Source organism: Asterias amurensis, chromosome 22 (genome assembly GCF_032118995.1).
Source record: "Asterias amurensis chromosome 22, ASM3211899v1".
NCBI classification, from domain to species: Eukaryota; Metazoa; Echinodermata; class Asteroidea; order Forcipulatida; family Asteriidae; genus Asterias; species Asterias amurensis.
In genome coordinates this window covers 11,072,194-11,095,129 of record NC_092669.1, presented here as the reverse complement: position 1 = coordinate 11,095,129, position 22,936 = coordinate 11,072,194, and the positions used below count along the sequence as shown (strand labels likewise).

General features: G+C 39.5%; 5 protein-coding genes across 7 annotated transcripts in view; 1 reads left to right on the top strand and 4 right to left on the bottom strand.

Moving 5' to 3' along the window:
- LOC139953606 (uncharacterized) overlaps nucleotides 1-1,502 on the bottom strand; it is a 69,964-nt gene extending 68,462 nt beyond the window's left edge. The window contains exon 1 of the mRNA XM_071953077.1: nucleotides 1,089-1,502. Within this exon, the coding sequence (XP_071809178.1) occupies nucleotides 1,089-1,142 (54 nt within the window). The 5' untranslated portion in view covers nucleotides 1,143-1,502. The remainder of the gene's footprint in view (nucleotides 1-1,088) is intronic.
- Nucleotides 1,503-1,831: 329 nt separating this feature from the next.
- Nucleotides 1,832-9,802, bottom strand: LOC139953700 (uncharacterized). Of its 3 annotated transcripts, none has more exons than XR_011788003.1 (4): nucleotides 9,172-9,802; nucleotides 7,738-7,824; nucleotides 4,281-7,144; nucleotides 1,832-2,048 (listed from the first exon to the last, which is right to left on the bottom strand). XR_011788003.1 is itself a non-coding variant. In XM_071953218.1 (3 exons), exons 1-3 carry the CDS (start codon nucleotides 9,239-9,241, stop codon nucleotides 6,291-6,293), a joined length of 1,011 nt encoding a protein of 336 aa, XP_071809319.1. In that variant the 5' UTR covers nucleotides 9,242-9,802; the 3' UTR covers nucleotides 3,869-6,290. The 3 variants fall into 3 exon arrangements, 1 of the variants encoding a protein (XP_071809319.1); XR_011788004.1 differs by having other exon boundaries at nucleotides 5,960-7,144; XM_071953218.1 differs by lacking the exon at nucleotides 1,832-2,048 and having other exon boundaries at nucleotides 3,869-7,144.
- A 2,155-nt stretch (nucleotides 9,803-11,957) lies between these two features.
- Nucleotides 11,958-22,936, bottom strand: part of LOC139953509 (prostaglandin reductase 1-like) — a 19,716-nt gene continuing 8,737 nt past the window's right edge. Inside the window, exon 10 of the transcript XR_011787982.1 lies at nucleotides 11,958-13,581. The gene's annotated coding sequence lies outside the window, so the exon portion shown is untranslated. The remainder of the gene's footprint in view (nucleotides 13,582-22,936) is intronic.
- Nucleotides 13,581-21,872, bottom strand: LOC139953510 (prostaglandin reductase 1-like). Its single transcript, XM_071952944.1, has 9 exons — nucleotides 21,728-21,872; nucleotides 19,813-19,858; nucleotides 18,379-18,435; nucleotides 17,768-17,932; nucleotides 17,107-17,224; nucleotides 16,077-16,229; nucleotides 15,666-15,771; nucleotides 14,733-14,851; nucleotides 13,581-13,988 (listed from the first exon to the last, which is right to left on the bottom strand). The coding sequence occupies exons 1-9, from the start codon at nucleotides 21,837-21,839 to the stop codon at nucleotides 13,878-13,880; spliced, it is 987 nt and encodes a 328-aa protein (XP_071809045.1). The 5' UTR covers nucleotides 21,840-21,872; the 3' UTR covers nucleotides 13,581-13,877.
- The window catches only part of LOC139953508 (uncharacterized), a 25,001-nt gene continuing 23,910 nt past the window's right edge, over nucleotides 21,846-22,936 (top strand). The window contains exon 1 of the mRNA XM_071952940.1: nucleotides 21,846-22,772. Coding sequence (XP_071809041.1) covers nucleotides 22,743-22,772 — 30 coding nt within the window. The 5' untranslated portion in view covers nucleotides 21,846-22,742. The remainder of the gene's footprint in view (nucleotides 22,773-22,936) is intronic.

Sequence of the window (22,936 nt, the reverse complement as noted above, 5' to 3'; positions counted from 1 at the left end):
ATTGGACTCAATTGGTAATCGAAGTTGCAAGAGAATATAGAAGGAAAACACATTATGTTGCACATTATTTATTTGTGTGCTTTCAGAAATGCCTAATAACATGCTTCAGACTTGCAGTCTTTAAAGACAGTGGACACTATTGGTAATTGTCAAAGACCAGTCTTCTCATGTGGTGTATCTCAACATATGCATAAAATAACAAACCTGTGAAAATTTGAGCTCAATTGGTCGTCAAAGTTTAATAAAAAAAAAACCCCTTGTCACATGAAGTTGTGTGCTTTCAGATGCTTGATTTCGAGACCTCAATATCTAAATCTGAGGTCTCGAAATCAAACCCGTGGGAAAATACTTCTTTCTCGAAAACTACGTTACTTCAGAGGGAGCTGTTTCTCACAACGTTTTATACTATCAACCTCTCCCCATTACTCGTTACCAAGTGAGGTTTTATGATAATAATTATGTTGAGTAATTACCAATAGTGTCCACTGCCTTGAATATTTAGTGAGAAATTACTTCTTTCTCAAAAACTACAAGTTAACATCTGTGGGAGCCATTCTCACAGTGCTTTATCAACAGCTCACATTGCTCGTTACCAAGTAAATATGTATGCTAACAATCATTTTGAGTAATAATAACCAAATATTGTCCAGTGCCTTTAAATGAAATAATATAATACAGTCAGCCATACGGGCACAAGAATTTTGAAAAAATTGTATAATTATTAAATCTTGTCAATGATTATAGTTATGTATATGGTTTGCGGTAACACCATGTGTGTATCTACTTGCCAGGTAGAGTTGTTCTTATAGGGAACTGTCTGTCTTTATTCTACTGCCGTGGAGTAGATAATCAGAGGTTCGGGAGACTTCTCAGTTCTGAAAAGAACTGTCCTGCTTTATAACTATTACCAGGGCGGATGGTATAGAAATTAGACTGGACTACTACTTTAGCTTATAGGATCGTAATAACTGTACTAACGCGGAGTCAGTTCTGAAATTGGTCTCAACGTTTCGACTATAGCTTGCTCTAGTCATCGTCAGGAGACTGATTATAATTATCTTACTGAATTACATGAAATATGCTCCTACCTTGTAAGTGCTTGTGAATGACGACAGTGCGTTGTTGGCTTGTACGGCCTGCATGAAAAACTAAATTATAAAAACCTTCATGAAATCCAGCCATTTTTTTCATCTTCTGTATGTTGCAAAGCCATTCCGGCGTGACGTTTACAATACCCCATGAATACCCTAACCGCATGACGTGTCCAACAATACCTATATACTATAGTTTGGGGTCAAATATTGCGAAAAAAAACGGCTCTATTGTGCGATCGAGTCAGGAGGAAATAGCAAAAAAAAAAAAACTTACACTGTATTTTATGCAGCAAAAATATTGCGGTGTGCATCGGCAAATCGGCGCATGTTTTGTTTAATCATCCATGCATTAGGGGCTTAAAGGGGCTCAATTTTGGTCATCAAAGTTGCGAGAAAATGATGAGAGAAAAACTACCCTTGTTGGAAGAACTTGTGTGCTTTCAGATAGGAATAAAAGACTTCTGGCGTGAAGTCTTTTATTATTTTAGTGAGAAAATATATCTTTCTCAAAATCTATGCTACAACAGAGGAAGCCGTTTCTCACAATATTATTTTATAGTTACTATCAACAGCTCTCCAATGCTTGTTACCTAGTCAGTTTTTAAGTTAATATTTTGTTATGAGTAATTACCAAACGTGTACCTTCCCTTTAAATCTGTTGTGCGAGTCGGAAGAAAATAGCAACAACAAAAAACATGCGCAATTTTTTTTTACCAGGGCGGATGGTATAGAAATTAGACTGGACTACTACTTTAGCTTATAGGATCGTAATAACTGTACTAACGCGGAGTCAGTTCTGAAATTGGTCTCAACGTTTCGACTATAGCTTGCTCTAGTCATCGTCAGGAGACTGATTATAATTATCTTACTGAATTACATGAAATATGCTCCTACCTTGTAAGTGCTTGTGAATGACGACAGTGCGTTGTTGGCTTGTACGGCCTGCATGAAAAACTAAATTATAAAAACCTTCATGAAATCCATGCAGCCATTTTTTTCATCTTCTGTATGTTGCAAAGCCATTCCGGCGTGACGTTTACAATACCCCATGAATACCCTAACCGCATGACGTGTCCAACAATACCTATATACTATAGTTTGGGGTCAAATATTGCGAAAAAAAACGGCTCTATTGTGCGATCGAGTCAGGAGGAAATAGCACAAAAAAACAACTTACACTGTATTTTATGCAGCAAAAATATTGCGGTGTGCATCGGCAAATCGGCGCATGTTTTGTTTAATCATCCATGCATTAGGGGCTTAAAGGGGCTCAATTTTGGTCATCAAAGTTGCGAGAAAATGATGAGAGAAAAACTACCCTTGTTGGAAGAACTTGTGTGCTTTCAGATAGGAATAAAAGACTTCTGGCCAGAAGTCTTTTATTATTTTAGTGAGAAAATATATCTTTCTCAAAATCTATGCTACAACAGAGGAAGCCGTTTCTCACAATATTATTTTATAGTTACTATCAACAGCTCTCCAATGCTTGTTACCTAGTCAGTTTTTAAGTTAATATTTTGTTATGAGTAATTACCAAACGTGTACCTTCCCTTTAAATCTGTTGTGCGAGTCGGAAGAAAATAGCAACAACAAAAAACATGCGCAATTTTTTTTTCCAGCAAAATTATTGCGGCAAATCGGCACATTGTCAAAGACTATAGTCTTCTCAATCGGTGTATCACAACATATAAATATGCACAAAATAACAAACCTGTAAAAATTTGAACTCAAATAGTCGTCGAAGTTGCGTAAGCAGGGGTGGATTTCACAAAGATTTAGGACTAGTCCTAACTTAGGACTAGTCCCAACTTAGGACGAGATATACAAATTGCATGGATAGTCGTAAGTTTAGGACGAGTAACTGGCCCTAACTCGAGATAAGACTAATAACGTCCTAACTCTTTGTGAAATCCACCCCTGCTCTATTAAATTCAGCCCTTATACCATAGCTTGAAATTCAAAGACATACCGTCATTGGCACATTATATGGTCACTTTTTGACCTTTAATGCCTTGTAATTTAAAACCTGTTGACGTCATCGTGACGTAATAAGCGCTGACGCGTAACGCTTCTCAGTGCGTAATTCCTATATGGGATTTTCCCACTGCGTGAACAACGGGGGGGGGGGGGACAACCTTGAGAAGATCTTTATGCAGGTAGTCGCCGAAGTGGCCGTCAAAAACTTCGTTGGACAGACGGAATCAAAGAACGCACGGGCTTATCAATAAACGTTGCTTAAAGGAACACGTTGCCTTGGATCGGTCGAGTTGGTCTTTGAAAAGCGTTTGTAACCGTTTTTTATAAAATGCATATGGGTAGAAAGATGTTGTAAAAGTAAAATACAATGATCCACACAAACATGCCTTGAAATTGCGTGGTTTTCCTTTTACCTCGTCGACTAACACGTCGGCCATTTATGGGGGTCAAAATTTTGACTCCCGTAAATGGCCGACCGTGTTAGTTCGCACAGTAGAAGGAAAACCACGCAATTTCGAGGCAAACTTGTGTGGATCATTGTATTCTACTTTTAAAACATCTTTCCAACCATATGCATTATATACAAAACGGTTACAAACGCTTTTGTTTTGACCAACTCGTCCGATCCAAGGCAACGTGTTCCTTTAACTACATCATAACCAGGGTCACAAAGGGTCAGCCATGACTCATCATAGGACGACGACGACGACGACGAATATAATAATCGCTCCAGATGTTCGGCGATTTCTCAAACATGCGACCACTCTTGAAGTAAAACTTTTAGATGTAAGCTTTGCTGTGTACATCTACATTTATTGGACACTTTCTGAACAGAAAAAAAAAAAGTTCACAGATTTACAAATACAGGGTTTACAGAAGATAGTGGTGAAAGAATTGTCTTGAAATATTATTCAACGAAATGCTTTACTTTTTGAGAAAACATTAAACCAATATCAATTCTCGGGAGTTACGGATTTATTTTAAACACATGTCATGACACGGCGAAACGTGCGGAAACAAGGGTGGGTTTCCCCGTAATTTTCTCCCGTCTCGATGACCAATTTGAGCCTAAATTTTCACAGGTTTGTTATTTTATTTATAAGTTGTGATACACGAAGTGTGGGCCTTGGACAACACTGTTTACCGAAAGTGTCCAATGGCTTTAATAAGGATAAAAACAAGCAAAAACTCAAAGCTGGTGTACCTTACCTGTTAACAACTCGACACAAAAGTACCTCCAATATACAGTAACCGCCATCAACAGTAAATCGACATCAACAGTAAATAGAAAAAAATCATCACAAATTTTGTGTATAATGATTACAGAATTGATTTTTGCTAACAGCACAGTTGCTGGCAGTGTACGCACTTATGTTATCCACCATTCTTTTACACACCAACTGACAAACCTGTAGAAGTTTGAGAACGATCGGCCCTCTGGGTCACGAGAAAATAGTGAAAAATCGATGACACATTTTGCATGGCATCGATTCAAAAGAATATGAGTTATTTTATTAATTAACATGACACTTCAGACAGACATAATTTGAGGGATGTTTTCTACTACCATCATCATTAGACCGTATAAGTTTAATGTAAATCTTTGATTTTAGACGATTTTTTTTTTCTAACCAATTCTGTAATGTTCCTTTAAAGACACAGACACTATTGGCAACTCTCAAAGATCAGTCTCTCTTTGTGTATCTCAAAAAATTCATAAAATAACAAACCTGTGAAAATTTGAGCTCAATTGGTCGTCGAAGTTGCGAGATATTAATGAAAGAAAAAAGTCCTTGTCGTACGAAGTTGTGTGCTTTCAGCTCTCGAGCTCGGAAGCTTGAATTAGAGACCTCTGCTGAGGTCTCAAATTCAAATCAAGTATTTTAGTGAGAAATTACTTCTTTCTCAAAAACTACGTTAATTCAGAGGGAGCCGTTTCTCACAATGTTTTATAATACTATCAACAGCTCTCCATTGCTCGTTACCAAATACGTTTTTATGCTAAAAATTATTTTAAATAAACATTAATACAAATAGTGTCCAGTGCCTTTAACAGTTAAACCTGTTAAAGGAACACTATACAGAATTGATTTTCGCTCACAAAACATTTGCAGCTTATAATGTATTCCACCAATATGTTTATACATGTAGAAGTTTGAGATCGATCGGCCATCTGATGGGTCACGTAAAAATAGTGTATGACACATTTTGCATGACATCGATTCAAAAGAAAATGACCAAATAAATATTTTGAGGGATGTATTATACTATCAGCATCACCATTATAGGCCGTGTAAGTTTTATGTAAATCTGTAATCTTACACGAGTTTTTTTTCTGACCAATATTATTACGTAATGTTCCTTAAAGCCAGTGGACACTATTGGTAATTGTCAAAGACTAGCCTTCACAGTTGGTGCATCTCAACATGTCAATAAAATAACAAACCTGTGAAAATTTGGGCTCAATCGGTCGTCGAAGTTGCGAGATAATAATGAAAGAAAAAACACCCTTGTCACACGAAGTTGTGTGCTTTCAGATGCTTGATATCGAGACCTCAAATTCTAAACTTGAGGTCTCGAAATCAAATTCGTGGAAAATTACTTCTTTCTCGAAAACTGCGTCACTTCAGAGGGAGCCGTTTTTCACAATGTTTTGTACCATCAACCTCTCCCCATTACTCGTCACCAAGAAAGGTTTTATGCTAATAATTATTTTGAGTAATTACCAACAGGCCACTGCCTTTAAAGATTACAGCAATGTCGGACATCTAAAATAATAAGAAGCCATTTTGTTTTAACACTCTTCATATTATCCACAAACCAAACTTCTTCAATGCTTCTACTTTTTTCTCATGTCCAATGATAAAACTGAAATGTAGGACATTTACTGACTATGTTGTCTTCTCCATTCATCCTGAGAAACCCTCTTCCCGTCGGGTATTTAAGAGGGTCCAAAGTCCTCACCCTCAGCCCGGGGATAGCAGAGGTTGCAATCAGGCGATTCAAAAGTCATATTATCCACAAACCAAACTTCTTCAATGCTGCTACTTTTTTCTCATGTCCTATGATAAAACTCAAATGTAAGACATTCACTGACTCCCTATGCCTTCTCCTCCATTCCTCCTGACTGAATCTCTGCCCGTCTGGGTATTTAAGAGGGTCCAAAGTCCTCACCCTCAACCCGAGGATATCCGAGGTTGCAATCAGGCGAATCAAAAGTCATATTATCCACAAACCAAACTTCTTCAATGCTGCTACTTTTTTCTCATGTCCTATGATAAAACTCAAATGTAAGACATTCACTGACTCCCTATGCCTTCTCCTCCATTTCTCCTGACTATATCTCTTCCCGTCCGGGTATTTAAGAGGGTCCAAAGTCCTCACCCTCAACCCGGGGATATCCGAGGTTGCAATCAGGCGATTCAAAAGCCTCTGGTCTGAGGTTCTACCCCCGTTCACTGTAAGTGAGAACACCCACGACCGGACGAGCTGCAGGGCGCCCTCTGTTGGTCTATACAAAGCAAAACCGGCACAGAACTCGGCTTTGGGTGGGTTTAACTCATTGCGGAACGCAACATCGAAATATTTCCCGCTTAAATCAACAAAGGGATCCCGAATCCAGAATGAGTCTGCGTCGACAAAAAGAACTCTGTAACCCATCTCTAAAAACTTGAGTATGTAATCGGGACGTTTGTTGACGAAATTATTAAAAGGTTCGGAGTTTAATTCCAAGTGGCTTGAAGTAGTTTTTCCGGAGTTGGTTTTCTTGATGCTTAGTCCGGGTTGGGTTTTTGCTCTTTGAGATAGTATCTTGTAGGATTTGTCATCTTCAGCAATGATCGTGATGTTTGGAGAGACCACCATTCTCTTAATACTCTCCAGCATATTTTCGGTGATGTCCAGGAACCCGGCGTTTGTTGTGGTTAGGACCATAGTGTCACAGCTTTTGTTAGTCCCTGGTCGGGTGCATTCAAACACGGGTGCAATGTATGACACTGGACCGGCCGTAATGGCTGGTTGACGGTGCTCTTCGCTGGTCCCACTACGCGGTGTGGGCGTCCTTGCTAAAACCCCTACACACACAAATAAATTTTTAACATGTATGAGGAAAATAAGTGGGTTTTTTAAAAGATGTTTGTAATTGATGTTAGAACTGCACAAGTCTATTTTGGTTGTGACGTCACGTAGCCCACCCTGGACGCCGCCATTTTTAAAATGACACTAATTTTGCAACGTTCCCTTATGTCATTGGAACAGATTGTAGTTCAGCTCACAATAAATACTTTGAGTTAATGATTACAAAATGTTCTATATAGGAGTAGTGTACTGCAATTTTTAAGTGTACAATTTTGAACATTGCCACATTGTTCATAATGTTAGAATATCAAATTTGATTTGATGTATTGCATGCGGTGAGGAGATCAATATGGTGTGGGTAACGCCATGTGTGTATCTACTTGCCAGGTAGAGTTTGTTCTTTATAGAACTGTCTTGCTATATAATATTCTACTACCGCGGAGTAGATTTATCGGATTTTTCGGGAGACTTCCCAGTTCTGAAAAGAACTGTCCTGCTTATCTTGGGGTAAAGAGGTATAGAAAATCGCTTGTGACTTCTAATTATTTACCTTTTAGAGAATTTTTTTGTTAACATAATTTGAATGTACCTTTTTGGTAGTTCTTTACATCGCCATGTATCCCAGGGTTCCTCCTACTGTCATCCACGTTGACGTCATGTTGAGACGTCAAGTAACCTGTCAAAACAAATCACTACGTCATCTAGTATGGTTCCCTGACCAAAGATTCCTTGACGTCTCTTGTTAAAAAAATCTTAGGTCAGGTATCACCCACGGTTAAAAATAGAGCATGACGCAACTTGTCAGGGTCGGGGGTCATCTCCAGGGAAACCATGTCTGCACGTACTACTAGTTGCGATAACGTAACCCTCCTCCCAGAGGCCGCCAGGCAGGAGGGTTACGAGATTATTTTGATCGTCAATTAATTACAATCTGGTTCAACACGTATAATTTCGACAGCTAGTCACCAGATTTTGCCCCATTTTTACCACTTTTAAAAATCATGAAACTTAATCCTCAATCAATGTCTAATGAACACGTCAAAACACCTTTGAAAAAATATTTTTGAAGAAAAAGGACAAAAACTTACCAGATCCCGGAGCGATCTCCCAGGTTTATATATTTTGAACTTGTCGCATCGCTTTGGAAACGCTTTATTTAGGCACAACGCCTGCATTGGCAATAAACTGGCATAAAAACTCCTGGATCTACGGCCGACAGAGGACTGACATTACGAGTGCGTACCGAACATCAACGATACTGTCCGAATGTTAACGACAACACGTTCGGAACATTTCGGATAACTTCGAAAGAGGAGGAATTCCTCCTTTTTGGTCACGTGATTTTGGGTGATACCGGACCCTAAATTCGACAGAGCCTAGTCGGAGATTTTTGGGTCTGGGAACCAGACTATACGTCATCAAATCAAACTAATAAAGTACAAGGAGTGTTCTAGACTGGTCCCCTGCCTTTGGCCGCATGGATATAAAGACAGGTAATGGTTTTACAGAACCAGTGATTTCATTGGATACCATTGGATAAACGTGCAGTGACGTAAGCTTTATCTCTGTTTCGATTGGTCCGATGTGATGTGGGTGCAGGCTGACTAAGCTTTTTTCGGTCGTCTGCATGCACATGTACATTGCATTGGATACAATGGTGTCATTGGATAAACGTGCAGTGACGTCGGTTTTCGGTTTCCACATCAGTGTTTTGATTTGGTCAGCGAGTGTACGTCGGATTTCACTGCGAATCTCCAGGACCATGAAGGCCATTATGAATGAATAAGAGGTCAAAGGTGATTACGGACGTAGGCTCGAGGCAGTACTGTGGTGTAAGCCAAATTCACTGCGAGCCTCGAAGTGTGACGTCAGATGTTTAGGCTAGAGTTGTCTTAGTGCATCACATCTGAAATTATTTTTAACAAGATAGGGCGCTATATCCCTTTTTATTCCCTTTTTTTTTTTGCTTTTGTTCTTCTCTCCTTTTTTGTATAATTTATTAATAATATAAACATTCACTCACCCAACAGAAGAAAGCAAGTTATCAAAACAGTAAAGATGACCGAACTCTTTTTGCTGATGACGTAAAACATTTTTGAGCTACTATGAAGTTCCCTTATTTCGTCAAGCAAACTGAAGTTTGTGAATTTTAGTAGTTAACGAAGGGAAACCTCTACAAGTGTTCAGTGCACAATGTAGTCTCATAGCATTTCTACCTCGATGCTCGAAGCCATCTTGGTTTTTACATCACTCGATCGTCCACTGGTGAAGTTTTGCAGCTATTAAAACTATTACTCATTCCGTTGAGAAACTGTACATGGTGAAATTTAGTAGACATAAACGCTTACGAACGGGCTAGTCCACACTGGAAACTACTACAAGTTATGAATTGGTGTTATGTCACTTTCTCTTACAGTAGTCTCGCAGTATTTCTATACCTCTATGCAGGAACCTATGCTTGTGGTTTTTACATCACTGGATCGTCCACTGGTGAATTTCTGCAGCTGTTTAAACTGCATCTTTATGACGAATAAACCAATTATGGATTGATGTTCTGTTACAAATTTGATTGTGCAGGTTTTGGTTATGTCTGATTGTCTGACTGAGGCACAAAATTGTCTCGATGAATACGACCTTGACTTCCGATCACATTCACTCAGCTGAACATCCTGTTGTCAGTGTGTATAGTACTTTGGGTCGAGTTGGTACCGAAGAGTGCTGACGTGTCGTCTGTGTGTGTGCTGACAGTGACCCCCAAGGTCCCCGGAAAAGGATCTTAAAGGAACTGGCCACATTTGGTAATTGTCAAAGACCAGCAGTATTCTCAATTGGTGTATCTCAACATGCATACAATACTAAATCTGTGGGCTCAATTGGGCATCAAAGTTGCAAGAGAGTACTAAAGAAAGAACACCCTTGTTGCACAAGTTAGTGTGCACTTCCATGGATGCATTTATAAGGCTTCATAAAGTCTTATCAAAACCTACTTCAGATGGGAGCCGTTTCTCACAATATTGCTCGTTACCAAGAAAAGTTTCAATGCTAACAATATTATGTTGAGTAAATACAAAATTAATGTCCAGCCTTTTAAACGATGTGTTAGTGCGGTACACGTGTTTTTAACTAGTCTTGAAGTCAAGACGGTAATTGTTAAGCGCGGTGCAGCTACGGGGACGGTACACTCACCCTCGATCTCAGTATGGGTGTGTGAGTTGCATGTGTATAATCGCACTGTGACTGTAAATGCATGAACAGCAGACAAATAGGCAGCGCCTATAGCGACTTGTCATCAAGTCTAGTTTTAACCTATCCATACGTTCTTCTCACCAGACTGTGCACTAATTGAAGACACCCATAGGCTTGTTTCGAGTCGCACTTTTCATGTTTTGTCTCCATAGTGTGCGATTGTTTTTTCGAACCACTACACCTACCATTTCTCATGAAGAAGCAAAGTGTTTACGCTGGGGCTATCTTAGACTTGTGGACAAGTCGTTAAATCGGTCACACGCGGTGAGACAGTCGAGTCGTGGCGGTGCTCTCGCGAGATCACTGCTCTCGCGCGAACTGCTGGCTCCCCGATTCTCACCGCGTGGGACCGATTTAACGACTTGTCCACAAGTTAAAGTCACCTGAAAGTGGTATTTTTTTTAAATAAAGCTTTTGTCACTAAAATGTGTGTTTTTATGAGAGGAATGTGAATAAAAAGTTAACTAAGGTTTAAAAATCTTAGTTTTGATTGTATTTACAAATTTACGAGTAGGCCCCGACCCGAGAGGGCGCTGTTCGTGACGTATTTCAAGGCGCGATATTTGGAGAGAAAATTTGTAGTCGGGCCCCCGTACATAATACGTCTGGGAACATGGCACATCAAAACAAATTTAGACACGATTTTACACACATACGTACATTGCATTGAAACTTGAACATGTTGAACGCCTAGTGGTTTTTACAAAAGCTATTGCTGCTATTTTTATTTAACTATGCGACTTTTTAGTGACCAAATGGGTTGTAAGATGTGGGTCTGCCTACGTATTATTATAGAAATACGGCCACGGAGCAGACTGCACGCACGCACTATGGCTGCTGTATAATGGGCGGACGGTCACATAGGACCTGCACGCACGGTGAATCGCATGCGGTACCAACAAAAAATCGTGTCACTTGGCAAAAGCTAAAAACATACCCTCAAAGTTCAAACTTACCCGAATTTTTTCACGTTTAGCAAATGCTCCTCTGAGTTCGTCACGTCTTTCAGATACCTTCTTCGACGTCCCACTAGCTAGAAAAATTTATGGGACGGCGTCGTGTTTAAGAATGGCTCTTCTCGTCATGTCAAATGAGTTGTGTATCCCGGATTCGAAGCACGACGGCTCTAAGTGTTCGCTGCAGCGCTGAAAAAGACGTCGGACCGGACCACTTTGCTCTAGTTAATCTGACTTTCGCAGCCTACAACCGCCTATACTTGGGATCTGCAGGAAACAGATGAAGACTGACCCCATCTTTAGTTGTTTTGCTGCATCCAGCAGCAATACACCTGGTCGGCATTGCCGGAAAAATGCCAGAAAAAAACTTTTTCGCAGCGTACAAACTCACGTCTTAGAATTACATGTACTTTTGCACGTGTGTTTATCTACGCATCGAGGGGGGTCTATGTTTGATCGAGGCAAAGTCTTCCTTTTCCTACGTCACAAAAGGGGTAGGCGGAGTCAACCCCCCAGCACTTAATTAATTTTTTAAACATATAAATCGTGACAAACAATTACTCAAAAAATTGTTTTATTGTTAATAAACATATACTCTTATGTTTAAAAGAAAAAAAATCCTATTTCCAGGTGCCTTTAAGGGCTATCTACTAACAGTAACAGTGCCGAGCAATTTCGGTATATAAAAAAGAGGATTGAGGTCACAGTGTTCGGCTGTAGTCAAGCAAAATCAAGGACTTTATAGGCCTGTGTTGGGTGCGTTCGTTTAGCTTCCCTGGGTCGACCCCAGTCTGCCCCAGTACGTTCGAATAGCTTTGACGGGGCTCACCTGGTCAGCTGCTTGTGGAGTGGGTCACTTTGGGGTGACCTGAGGTGCATGCCGTCACCACGATCACGAGAGGGCGAGTATGATCGTCCGTTTAGCTCTTGTCAGGGGCTCACCCGAGTGAGCACCGCGGGGTAGACCCAGGGAAGCTAAACGAACGCACCCATTATTTTACTTGCTAAAAGTTGTGCGTGGTTTCCACTATTTTCTCCCGAGTCACACAACGGATTAATCCTAAATCTTTATAAAAAAAATTGTCATTCAAGTAGGTATGGTGATGACACACAAAAATTAACGATGTATGCGACTATTTTATTAGCTCCACCATTTCTGTTTAAGTGGTATAAAATAATTTCATTTCTGTTATTAAAAAGTTTCGGGGGCAAGTCTTACAGAATTTCAGTGTTTCATTTTATTCATCCGATATATATAATATTTGGTTTGCGGTAACACCATGTGTGTATCTACTTGCCAGGTAGAGTTGTTCTTAGGGAACTGTCTTGCTTTATTCTACTGCCGTGGAGTAGATAATCGGAGGTTCGGGAGACTTCTCAGTTCTGAAAAGAATGTCCTGCTTTTATAACTATTACCAGGGCGGATGGTATAGAAATTAGACTGGACTACTACTTTAGCTTATAGGATCGTAATAACTGTACTGCCGCAGAGTCAGTTCTGAATTGGTCTCAACGTTTCGACTAGGGCTTGCTCTAGTCATCGTCAGATATACTTTTACAATATTACACACAACGATAAACACCTATAGATGAAGTTTTAGTTACATTATGGTTACCTGAACAGATACTTCGGTCTTTGTTCTAAAGAAAAATATTTGTTCTAAAGAAAATATTTAAAGGCAGTGGACACTATTGTTAATTACTCAAAATAATTATCACCATAAAACCTCAGTTGGTAATGAGTAATGGGGAGAGGTTGATAGTATAAAACATTGTGAGAAACGGCAGCCCTTCTCAAGTGGCGTAGTTTTCGAGAAAGAAGTTATTTTACACGAATTTGTTTTCGAGACCTCAATTTTAGAATTTGAGGTCTCAAATCAACCATCTAAACGCACACAACTTCATGTGACAAGGGTGCTTTTTCTTTCATTGTTATCTCACAACTTCGACGACCAATATTGAGCTCAAATTTTCACCGGTTTGTTATTTTATACATATGTTGAGATCCACTAAGTGAGAAGACTAGTCTTTGACAATTACCAATAGTGTCCACTGTCTTTAAAAGAATTCAGGCCTGAAGCCTTTTAATAATTGAGTGAGATGTTACCTCTTTCTCAAAAACAGTTAACGCTTGCGCAATGTGTATTTTCTAAAAGATATAATATTATAACCACATGCAGTATGTCTGTGATTATAATTGATTTAGTCTGTTGGTAGCGCCCAGTTGTCACCTAGCGTCCAGATTCTTTCGTCTTTTACGAGTCGTAATATCGGATTTAAATTTAGTTTTAATTGAATTACCAAGTTCCAAAGAGTGCAGCATTTTTAAGTTGTTTTTAATGAAAGTTGATCGATAAAGTACACTTTGTTTTTATCGAAAAATGAGATTACTTAATTATCTGAATGACAATAGTCAAAACTACAAGCATGATTCTTGACACCTTTCACCAGCAGAGGGCGCTACAAACACAAACATGGCGGTGTTTTTAAACTAAAATGGACTCTCAAAGTAACACACGAGAATAGATTAAACTTTAACGACGGCTTTTCCGATGTTTGCTCCGGTAAAAAGACCCATGAAGGCATCAAACATGTTCTCAAATCCATCAGTCACGTGCTCACTGTACTTCAGCTTCCCCTAAAATAAAAGAATAAAGTATGAAGATACAATTTTTATTTCATAGAACACTAAAAAGGTAAAGAACTTCTCAAGCAAGATTTGTAATGAACTGGGCCAAATTTCATAGAGCTGCTAAGCACAAAAACTTGCTTGGCATGAAATTTCTTCCTTGATAAAAACAGGATTACCAACCAAATTTCAACGTGATTTTCAGGATAATCAAACGACAGCTGAATACCAGTACGAAGCAATATGCAAATATCGGAAATTTGGTTGGTAATCCTTGTGTTATCAAGGAAGATGTTTCATGCTAAGCAAATTGTTGTGCTTAGCAGCTCTATGAAATTGGGCCCAGATGCTAATCACAATACAATGTTGTGTTTTAATACCGGAATAAGGTTAAGAGCCAAACTACCATGCAGTCTCCATGTAGGCCTACCATGTGATTGGTATCCTGCTCATTTCTGCTCAGCAGAAATGTTTAAGCAATATTTTTCTGCACTGTTTTTATCATAATGGATGGTCAGGGGACCAGTCTATTATTATCATTATGCACTGGAAGCAATTGTGGTTTCTCTACATGTAGCCCTAGATCAATTTTGCCACTATCGTATAGTGTTTTTCAATGGGGTTTTGTTCCCCTTCTAAATCGATATGAAAGGGAATCTTTAAAAAAGAATCCGGAATTCTTTTGAGAATGGCATTTCTATACTACAAAAAATAATGGTATGAGAAGGTACTAGAGTTGCATCAGTCTTTCACCTCTTCAACCCATCCGATATGTTGCTTCATCCACTCCGGCCAGCGGTTTGCGTGCGTAAGTACGGTGAATCCTTGCATCTTCAGTTCCTGGGATACAATTGTGCCATGGACAGCCGGAACTTTGGACAGAAAAAAATAGTCAAATTATCACAAACTGGAACTTAATTGGTAATTAATACTCAACATAACTTTTATTTAGTATAAAAACTTACTTGTTAAGAGCATTGAAGAGCTGTTGATATTATAAACATTGTGAGAAATGGCTACCTCTGAAATAACGTAGTTATGAGTCAAGTTATCACAAACTGGAATTTAATTGGTAATTAATACTCAACATAACTTTTATTTAGTATAAAAACTTAGTTGTTAAAGGAACACGTTGCCTTGGATCGGTCGAGTTGGTCTTTGAAAAGCGTTTGTAACCGTTTTGTATAAAATGCACATGGGTAGAAAGATATTGTAAAAGTAGAATACAGTGATCCACACAAACATGCCTCAAAATTGCGTGGTTTTCCTTTTACCTCGTCGACTAACACGGTCGGCCATTTATGGGAGTCAAATATTTGACTCCCATAAATGGCCGACCGTGTTAGTTCGCACAGTAAAAGGAAAACCACGCAATTTCGAGGCAAACTTGTGTGGATCATTATATTCTACTTTTAAAACATCTTTCCAACCATATGCATTGTATAAAAAACCGGTTACAAACCCTTTTTATAGACCAACTCGTCCGATCCAAGGCAACGTGTTCCGTTAAGAGCATTGGAGAGCTGTTGATATTATAAACATTGTGAGAAACGGCTACCTCTGAAAAAACGTAGTTTTGAGAAAGAGGTATTTAATTCGAGATAGGATTAATCCTAGCGTTCCGTGAAATCGGCTGCAGTGCCATGGTCTATTAATATACATGATCGTTACTATACATGTACGTACATTTCACAGGAGCTGTATCGTTGTAGCTGGAAATAGCGCCACAGCATGCGATGCGTCCAAAACGAGCCATGTTGTTCAGAACGGTGGTCGCAAACTGCCCACCGACCTGTCTCAATTAAATGTAAACGAAAATGAGTTAGATAGCCTTGTCCTCAAGACTCTCAAAATAAAGCTCGGGTGTGCCTTTTGGTGTAGCCAGATAGAGGTCATGTTATGTGAAGCAAGTACCAAGATGAACGGCTGTAATCAAGACCACGACTAACGATTATTGTTGTCGTGCTGTTCCTTGTCACAAGAAACGCGTTGAGGAAAACAGAAGCTTGCTCTAGTCTTCGTGCATTCAAATTGAACTATACTAACACCAATCTATAAATAGATTTGAAAAGGGATATTAAAGCATTTAAAACTCACGTTATCGAAGTAGCAGTCCACACCATTTGGTGCAGCCGACTTTAATGTTGCGTCAAGGTCCACCGTCTTGTAGTTAAATGCTTCATCGAAACCAATTTCCTTCAGCCAAGCTACTTTCGCGTCAGAACCGGCATAACCAATCACTTTGCAGCCCTATTCGGAGAGAATTGTTCATAAATAGACCAACTAAATTTATGTGGTTTGAATTTTGTTTTAAAGCCATTATACACTTTCGGTAAACAGTATTGTCCAAGTCCCACACTTCGTGTATCACAACTTATGTATAAAATAACAATCCTGTGGAAATTTAGGCTCAATCGGACATCGGAGTCAGGAGAAAATAACGGGAAAACCCACTCCTGTTTTCGCGCGTTTCGCCGTGTCATGACATGTGTTGATAACAAATCCGTAATTCTCGCTAACGAGAATTTATATTGTTTTAACCGTTTTCTCAAAAAGTAAAACATTTCATGGACTAATATTTCAAGAGAAGTCTTTCACCATTACCTTCTGTAAACCCTGTAAATTGTTTGTAAATCTGTGAACTTTTTTTTTTTTCTGTACCGAAAGGGTCCAATGGCTTTCAGGGCACTGGACACGTTTAGTATAATTACTCAAAATATTGGCATCAGTTGATAGCTTAAAAATTGTAAGAAACATCTCCCTCTGAAGTAACGCAGTTAAAAAAAAAAAAAGAAGTAATTTCTCATTCAAAATATTTTTATCCAAGAAAGACTTCATCAGGCATGAATTAGTTTGGCAACGAAGGGTATTTTTTCTTTCGTTTTTTGTCAACATCATTGACCAAGTGAGCCCAGATATTCATAGATTTGTTATTTTTGTTGGCATACATCTACACTGGATATAGACAGAAGTGGAACTACGTCATAAACAGGGTCACAAAGGGTCAGCCACCACTCACAGGACGACGACGACGACATCAAATGAGAATACTGGTCTTTGGCAATTAAACAAAAGCGTACAGCGCCTCTATTAAGTTTAACCCATTGAAGAAGAACACAAATCTTACCAGTATTTTAGCGATTTGTCCGACTACGGAACCGACTGCGCCGGCCGCACCGCTGACTACAACCACCTCGCCCGCCTTGGGGTTGCAAATATCCACAAGGCCGTAGTTAGCTGAAAACCTGAAGAAGGAGCAACAACAACAATAATTAAAATGCTGTTAATATTACTCACTACTTGTTAATTGGGGATAAAGAACGTATATTGGTTTTAACTTGTAGACGATTTCTTTTCCTTCAAAACTTACACGTATACAATATTGTTTGAAAATCATATTAACGTTAAGATCTGACGTTGTCTGGTGGACATCTGACGTCACACTTCGAGGCTCTTTAATAACGCCTTGAGCACATGGCCGGATTCTGACAGATGTACATTTGACCTTAGTACACATTTCACACGGATATTCGCAGTCAATTCACGCGTAAAAGAAACATATTAAATTACATAGTAAATAAAACTGCAAGCTGACAAACTACATCACATCGGATCAATCATAATGCAGATACTCAAAGCTTACGTCACCACACGATTATCCAATGAAATCATTGGGCATGTAAAGACCAGTGCAACCAGTCTATATCTGCCATTCAGAAACGTAGGTTGTGGGGTGTGGTGTGGTGGATCGTGGTGTGGTGTGGTGTGGTGGGGTGCTGAGTACTTACCCAGGCATTCCGATGGTACCCAATGCAAGAGAGAGCGGGACACCGGCTGGGTAAGACGGGATCTTTATCAGCCCCTCCCCGTCTGAGACGGAGTGTGTCACCCAGCCAGCACGGGTGCAAACATTGGTCCCAACGGGGAATTTGTCATTCTTGCTTTCAATAACCCTGAATAGACGAAGCAGAACACACAATTGTCAAATGGAAGGTCTTATTAGCCTAATCTTTACAAAATAGTAATAATGGCAACAATAAACTAGGGGGAAGTTATCACAATGATCTGCGGCAAATCAGGTTAACAATATTTTGTATTGACTACGTATTATTTCAAACAAAAATTGAAAGCTCTTAATACATAACGTGCCGGCGCTCTACCAACTGAGCTATCTAGCCATATGTTGGCGATGTCCCTATTTTGTCAATATCTTTTGTTCTGGAAATAAAAAAATACATTTTTGTCGAACGAAAGAAAGTCTGTCTTCTCTCTCTGCGGCGGGACGATTGGTATAAAGTCAACTGCCCCCCCCCCCCTTTCCGTCTGGCTTCTTATTCTGTTTTTAAAGGATCTTACCTGAATAAAATAACATCTTATTATAGTTTTGGTTTTTTGTTACCTTGCAATCTGCTCTCCGATCATGGTAATTCCAACTGGGAGTCTTGCGGTGTACGGTCTGAGAAAAATAGTTGGGGAAACAGTTATTGAATTACTGATGAGTAACTGTTCTTTTACTGTGTTACTATGTTCCTGAGTTACTCTGTTACGGTAGTGTGACTGTAGTGTTACTGTAGTGTTACTGTAGTGTTACTGTAGTGTTACTGTAGTGTTACTGTAGTGTTACTGTAGTGTTACTGTAGTGTTACTGTAGTGTTACTTTAGGCCACTGACTACTACTGAGTAACTCTTCTACTGCGTGGCTGAATTGCTGAGTTGGACACTATTGGTATTTACTCAAAATAATTACTATTATAAATCCTTACTTGGTAACGAGTTATGGGGAGAGGTTGATAGTATAAAACATTGTGGGGAAACGGCTCCCTCTGAAGTGGAGTACTTTTCGAGAAAGAAGTAATTTTCCACGAAATTGATTTCGAGACCTCAAGTTTAGAACTTGAGGTCTCGAAATCAAGCATCTGAAAGCTTCGTGTGACAAGGGTGTTTTTTCTTTCATAGTTATCTAGCAACTCCAACGACCAGTCGAGCTCAAATTTTCACAGGTTTGTCATTTTATGCATATGTTGAGATTCAGGAAGTGAGAAGACTGGTCTTTGACAATTACCAATAGTGTCCAGTGTCTTTAAGGTATACTGAATTACCGAGTAATTAAGTTTACCGAGGAAGAGTTACCTAGTTACCGAATTGCTTAGAGTCTCTGAAGTACGCGGAATACCAAGTTACTGAGGTACTGAATTACTGATTATACAAGGTTAATTTACAGAGTTACCAATTCAGAGTTATTAATAACTTAGTTGTTACTAATGTTACTGAGTAACTGGGTTACTGAGCTACTAGCTTATTGCAAAAAATAGTTAAAGGAACACGTTGCCTTGGATCGGACGAGTTGGTCTATAATAAAAGCGTTTGTAACCATTTTTTATGAAATCATATGGTTAGAAAGATGTTTTAAAAGTAGAATACAATGATCCACACAAGTTTGCCTCGAAATTGCGAGGTTTGCCTTTTACTGTGCGAACCAACACGGTCGGAAATGGCCGACCGTGTTAGTCGACGAGGTAAAAGGAAAACCGTGCAATTTCGAGGCATGTTTGTGTGGATCATTGTATTCTACTTTTACAACATCTGTTTACCCATGCGCATAACAAACGGTTACACACGCTTTTCAAATACCAACTCGACCGATCCAAGGCAACGTGTTCCTTTAATGGTCTGACGTTTCGACCCTAGCAGAGTCTTTATCGAGGGCTAGAGGGTTCATTTGGTCCATTTGGTTGGTAAGTTGTTTGTAACAGCTAATTCTATGTTCTCGTAAGTTATTATAACATGTTACGTTGAACTAACACAGCAGGAAAACAATTTGTTGATTAATTACCTCATATAAGGATCCACGCTGAGGTACACAGCTTCCAACAAAACGGCTGTGAAATAAAAAATCACAATTTAAAAAACACCAATGTTAAATATAGCCCCACCCCTATACTGACGTCAAACAGATATCAGCAAAATTTACGATCCACCACTGTGTTGTGAGTCGAATCATTATTTTGTAAGTTTTTTTTTATTCAAACCACAATATTTTAATAATTTTAACTTACCACAGAACATGGCATGACCAACTAAAGAATAGACTGCAAAAAAACCTTTCTTTAAACAATTGCAATATTATTTAAGAACCAGCAGTTTTTTAGAGCGGTACAGTTCCTTCAAACTTACGGGCATTGACTGGGAACAAAAGCCACACCCAGCGGCATGGCGGCGAAATAAAGGGATTGTGTTTGGGTTCTTTCGAGTCCACGGTGTTGGCTTTTGCTGGGACGTGCGCAGAAAAAACAACGTTGAAGCCTGGGCCAATACTTGGCTTTGGTTTCACAAAGGCATTAAAGGCACTGAACACTATTTGTAATTACTAAAAACAATTGTTAACATAAAAACTTAGTTGGTAACAAGCAATGGAGAGCTGTTGATAGTATAATACATCATGAAAACTTCGGCTTTTTTAGAAAGAAGTAGTTTCTCACCCAACTATTTTATGCATCTGAAATTGACTGTAAGACATACAACAAAGGTAATTTTTATTAAATTAGCTGTGATCCCAGCTATACACAAGAATAACACAAATAATATAGACAAAAATACTATAAAAGTTAAGCTGCTTATAAAACGATGGCCCGAGCCCATAGCCTCTCGACAAGGCGCAAGTTAGTCACGCCATGGAGTGTTCATATATTCATGCCTTTTCAAAGCCTCAGAGAAAGACTTTTGCTGGGACCGGGTATAGAAACGTCATGAGCAGACAACTAACTTTACGTTGTGTTTGCTTTAGAATAAAAGGCTATGACCTATATATGCGGTTACTATAGGAGTGTGGGCCTACTGTTTGGTTTGATGAATAAATACAGATTAGGTTTAGCTGCAGACGTTTGCCAACTAGTACAACCAATGAGTAAGCTCTGGGTTAGGCACAGCGCCTTGACTAAAGACTAACATACGAGCATAAACCGCGGGGTCGGTCGTCAACACGAAGCTTGAAGCTAAACCTCCTCCAGTCGCTTAGGATAGCGGCTCTACAAAGCTGTCCAAACCGAAAGCCTTGACACAAGGCTATGTACGGCAGAGCTAGCGTGCCATATTGTCAAAGTCTCAGATCAGTCTGTCTGGTTGCGACCTTTCTTTGTTCGCAGACGACCTTTCACCGTAGTTGTTGAATGATATAGAAGAATCTTTATTCGGTATATAACGGAAATATTTGACTGCTTAAAAATAAATGTCGATGGAAAACCATGGCCATGCCCTCAGTTCCGCCACAGAGTAAGGACATCCTTACTCCATGGTTTCGCTTCGAGCATAGTCATGGTTTTGATAGAGTCATTGTGCCTATAATTTTAACTGCGCCCCCCTCTCGGCAGTCATTGGGTCCGGGTGCAACGTGCAAACATTCTTCCTCCATGTACTGGTGGTGCAACCATTGTGCAACGAAGGGGTGCAACCAATCGAATCGGCTGGGCCCACTAGCCATGGAACCTAGCCTGCTAAAATTACGAACAGAGGTCTACCCATGGAGGGTCTCACCCGGCCCATGGTCACCCATCCATGGTCCACACCCACCCAACCACCACGACAGTAGGGCATACACTTTATAAAACCATGGAAGAAAACCATGGAGGAAAAAATAACAAATGAGTACATTAATGTCCACATAGAATTACCTCCATGACCCAACACGTACACACGTTACCAAAACCATTGCTCTCTATGCTAAAATCACACAGCAAGAAGCATGCACTTACTCCCGTCTGTGACTGCTGGAAGATCGAACTCCACCAGGTCCATGTCGCTTCGCTTCGGCATGCCCTGGAAGTGTTGCTTCAGCACCCATTTCTTTCCTTTGGTGGTCGGCATTTTGAGGAATCAATTTACGGCACAGCAGAGAACTGATCGAATCCGCAAGTGGTAGGCTGCTCAACTTTATCCAGAATGAATTGACAATTTTAGTGAGATCCTCTTATATACCAATGTGGACTATGGTTTAAAGAGGTATTTGCCCACCCAGATTCTCCGATCTCCCCTTAACAAACTGGACTGTGGTTTCAACGGGGCACCCCCTCCAAATTTGTCCCCTTTATCCTCCATGATATAACAATGCGTTGATTGGTTTTAAAAGGGGCACTCCTCCCCTCTTCCAGTCTGTCGTCCAACTTCCAGAATCATATAGTCCAACCAAAAAATTACAATTTATAGGTCCTGCAAAAAAACACTAGAATGCATCATAATGTGCTTTGATCTGAAAATAATATTGTTGTCTTGAAAGCTGACCCCCCCCTTCCCTCCACCCATAATAACAATGCCTCACCCATTTCCGTTGGTGACGCGTGACGAGAGAAAAAAAAAGATTTGAGGACCAAAATTATTTTTAGGGTGCCCCGCACCCTCTTTAAACACGCACAGCGCTCAAACCTTGACCTAAAAAACAGTGCTCAACAAACAAAAATGTTATTCACAAATTTTGCAAACTCATTCCTCTTCTTTTTTCTAGTCATGTAAAGTTTTATATCTTATCAAACTTCGGAGCAATGTACTTTTGGCGGTGATTTTGTAAAACCAAAACATTTAAAATAATCACGAGAAAGAATTTTCTTTGGCGATTTGATAATGAGGCTGATTTAGTTTTTTTTTAAATAATGAGTGTTGACAAAAATTGTTTTCTTCAAAGTCAAAGTTGGACATGATTCACCAAACGGTGGCGCTATTAAAAATCCCACACTCTGTGAATTTCGGGTTGGTGTGCGTTGCCGTTGTCGATAGATGTTTTCTGCTGATTTACGGTGGAAAAAGGTAATATAAAAACAGTTTTTAGTTTATGTTGGTGTTAGAAGAATTGCTAGATCTTGGCCAAGGAACATTTTAAAACTTGGAGAACATAATACCGTTTTTGATTTTGAGTTTACTGACACTAACAGCAGAACAGGGAAATTCACTCACTCAGCTCTGAGCTCTCC

Excerpts from the sequence above, each read along its gene's own strand:
- LOC139953700 (XM_071953218.1), bottom strand. The coding sequence starts at position 9,241 with ATGTTTTACGTCATCAGCAAAAAGAGTTCGGTCATCTTTACTGTTTTG. Across the intron at positions 7,825-9,171 it reads AACTTGCTTTCTTCTGTTGG|GTTACTTGACGTCTCAACAT; the intron begins GTGAGTGAATGT and ends TTGTTTTGACAG. Across the intron at positions 7,145-7,737 it reads TGTAAAGAACTACCAAAAAG|GGGTTTTAGCAAGGACGCCC; the intron begins GTACATTCAAAT and ends TTGTGTGTGTAG.
- LOC139953510 (XM_071952944.1), bottom strand. The coding sequence starts at position 21,839 with ATGCCGACCACCAAAGGAAAGAAATGGGTGCTGAAGCAACACTTCCAG. Across the intron at positions 17,933-18,378 it reads ATCGGAGAGCAGATTGCAAG|GGTTATTGAAAGCAAGAATG; the intron begins GTAACAAAAAAC and ends TCGTCTATTCAG. Across the intron at positions 13,989-14,732 it reads ATATCGGATGGGTTGAAGAG|GGGAAGCTGAAGTACAGTGA; the intron begins GTGAAAGACTGA and ends CTTTTATTTTAG.